The sequence below is a fragment of the Entamoeba dispar genome, genomic scaffold (genome assembly GCF_000209125.1).
Source record: "Entamoeba dispar SAW760 scf_1105229460969 genomic scaffold, whole genome shotgun sequence".
In the NCBI taxonomy this organism is placed as follows: Eukaryota; Evosea; order Mastigamoebida; family Endamoebidae; genus Entamoeba; species Entamoeba dispar.
Genome location: NW_001854458.1, coordinates 1 through 1939, shown reverse-complemented (window position 1 = coordinate 1939; position 1939 = coordinate 1). Strand labels below are relative to the sequence as shown.

Here is a 1939-nt window from a genome sequence, read left to right as displayed (position 1 = left end):
ACCAGTTCATTCATTATAAGAAGAAAGAAAGATGAATAAATCACAGAATGAGAAGAATGCACAAGTGATGATGATGACATTCTTATTTTAATTATGTAAAGATGGTTTTGGTAGTTCATTTGTTATTTAAACATCTCATCACTTCAAACAGTTAAATGTCCTGTAATCAACAAAAGAATGTTGTAAGAAAGAATGTCAAGAGAAAGAATGTTGTAAAGAGTATTGTTGTAAAGAGTATTGTAAGAAAGAATGTTGTTGTCCAAGAATTAAAGCATTTAAGAAATTTATGAATACATTTGAAAAAGCACAAATTGGAAAAGAAGCACCAGAATTTAAAGCACAAGCATATTGTCCATGTGGTTCAATCAAAGAAATTGATATTAATGAATATAAAGGGAAATATGTTGTGTTATTATTTTATCCATTGGATTGGACATTTGTTTGTCCAACAGAAATGATTGGATATAGTGAAGTTGCAGGACAATTCAAAGAAATCAATTGTGAAGTTATTGGAGTGAGTGTTGATTCAGTTTATTGTCATCAAGCATGGTGTGAAGCAGATAAAAGTAAAGGAGGAGTAGGAAAATTAGGATTCCCATTAGTATCAGATATTAAAAGATGTATTTCAATTAAATATGGAATGTTAAATGTAGAAACAGGAGTTTCAAGAAGAGGATATGTCATTATTGATGATAAAGGAAAAGTAAGATACATTCAAATGAATGATGACGGAATTGGAAGATCAACAGAAGAAACTATTAGAATAGTTAAAGCAATTCAATTTAGTGAAGAACATGGAACAGTTTGTCCAATCAATTGGAAAACAGGGAAAGACACAATTGAACCAACACCAGAAGGAATCAAGAAATATTTAACAACACATTAAAATAAACAAGATATTTTAATAAATTTTATTATTAAGAAGAAAATGATAATAAACATATAAAATAAAGAATAAACATAATAATTTAATAAATGAATAGAATGAATAATAAATAATATAAGTAGATAAATTGAAATAAAATGATAAAATGAATATAAAATATATTTTATTTTTACAAAATGTAATTATATAGAATTGAAATAGAAGAATAAGAATATTAGAAATAATAATTAGAATTGAAATTGATAAAATATCAAATAGAAATTAAACAAACAAAAATAAAATGATAAACAATATTAAATTATTAACCTAATAATAATTGAATTTAAAAATAAATATAAATTATGAAATAAAATCTATTTATGTTAATATAGTGAATATTAAAGAAATTATTTAAATTTGTTGTTATAATTCAAATATATTCATGAATTATTATTCTATTATAATATAATATTAATATTTTATTATGATATAAATTTATATTTATTTCAATTGATTTATTGATTTTTTCTTATTTTATCGTTCTTTTGTTGTTTATTTTGATATAATTTAAATATGATATAAAATATAATTTAAATATTCATTTTTATATCTTTTTATTGATATTGTTTATTTAATAATTTAATGTATAAAATATGATATTTAGAAACAGTTAATCAAATATTTTACAATATATTACAAATTTATCATAAATAAAAATATTATTAATAAATACATTTCATCATTGTTCTTTTTAATAATATTGTTATTAAATGTTTAATATATTCATTCATTTAAATATAATTTATCTTCTTCTTTCTATTCATTGATTTCTTTTTCATTATCATTAAATATTAAATAGATAAATTATTATTATAAAATGAAAACAATTAATTATTAAATATTATTTAGAATTTTTATTTATTATATATCATATAATGTTAATATTCAAATATATAACTACAGAAATGATATCAAATGATAATCAATTCATTTATTAATGATATCTGTTTATTTGATTTTTAATAAAACATTTATTAATGAAATGATTCAATTATTTAAAATTAACACATAAAA

General features: G+C 19.5%; 1 protein-coding gene across 1 annotated transcript, besides 8 other annotated features; it reads left to right on the top strand.

Annotated features, from left to right (window-relative positions):
- Nucleotides 1-286: 286 nt before the first annotated feature.
- EDI_279580 (uncharacterized protein) lies at nt 287-886 on the top strand (the record flags this gene model as incomplete). The annotated part of the gene is made up of 1 exon (XM_001737932.1): nt 287-886. The coding sequence occupies one exon, from the start codon at nt 287-289 to the stop codon at nt 884-886; it is 600 nt and encodes a 199-aa protein (XP_001737984.1).
- Nucleotides 882-921: a sequence feature (AT_rich).
- Nucleotides 922-933: 12 nt separating this feature from the next.
- Nucleotides 934-1023: a microsatellite.
- Nucleotides 1024-1026: 3 nt separating this feature from the next.
- Nucleotides 1027-1057: a sequence feature (AT_rich).
- Nucleotides 1058-1239: a microsatellite.
- A 20-nt stretch (nt 1240-1259) lies between these two features.
- Nucleotides 1260-1363: a sequence feature (AT_rich).
- Nucleotides 1364-1507: a microsatellite.
- A 34-nt stretch (nt 1508-1541) lies between these two features.
- Nucleotides 1542-1822: a sequence feature (AT_rich).
- Nucleotides 1823-1872: 50 nt separating this feature from the next.
- Nucleotides 1873-1930: a sequence feature (AT_rich).
- The last annotated feature ends 9 nt before the right edge of the window (nt 1931-1939 follow it).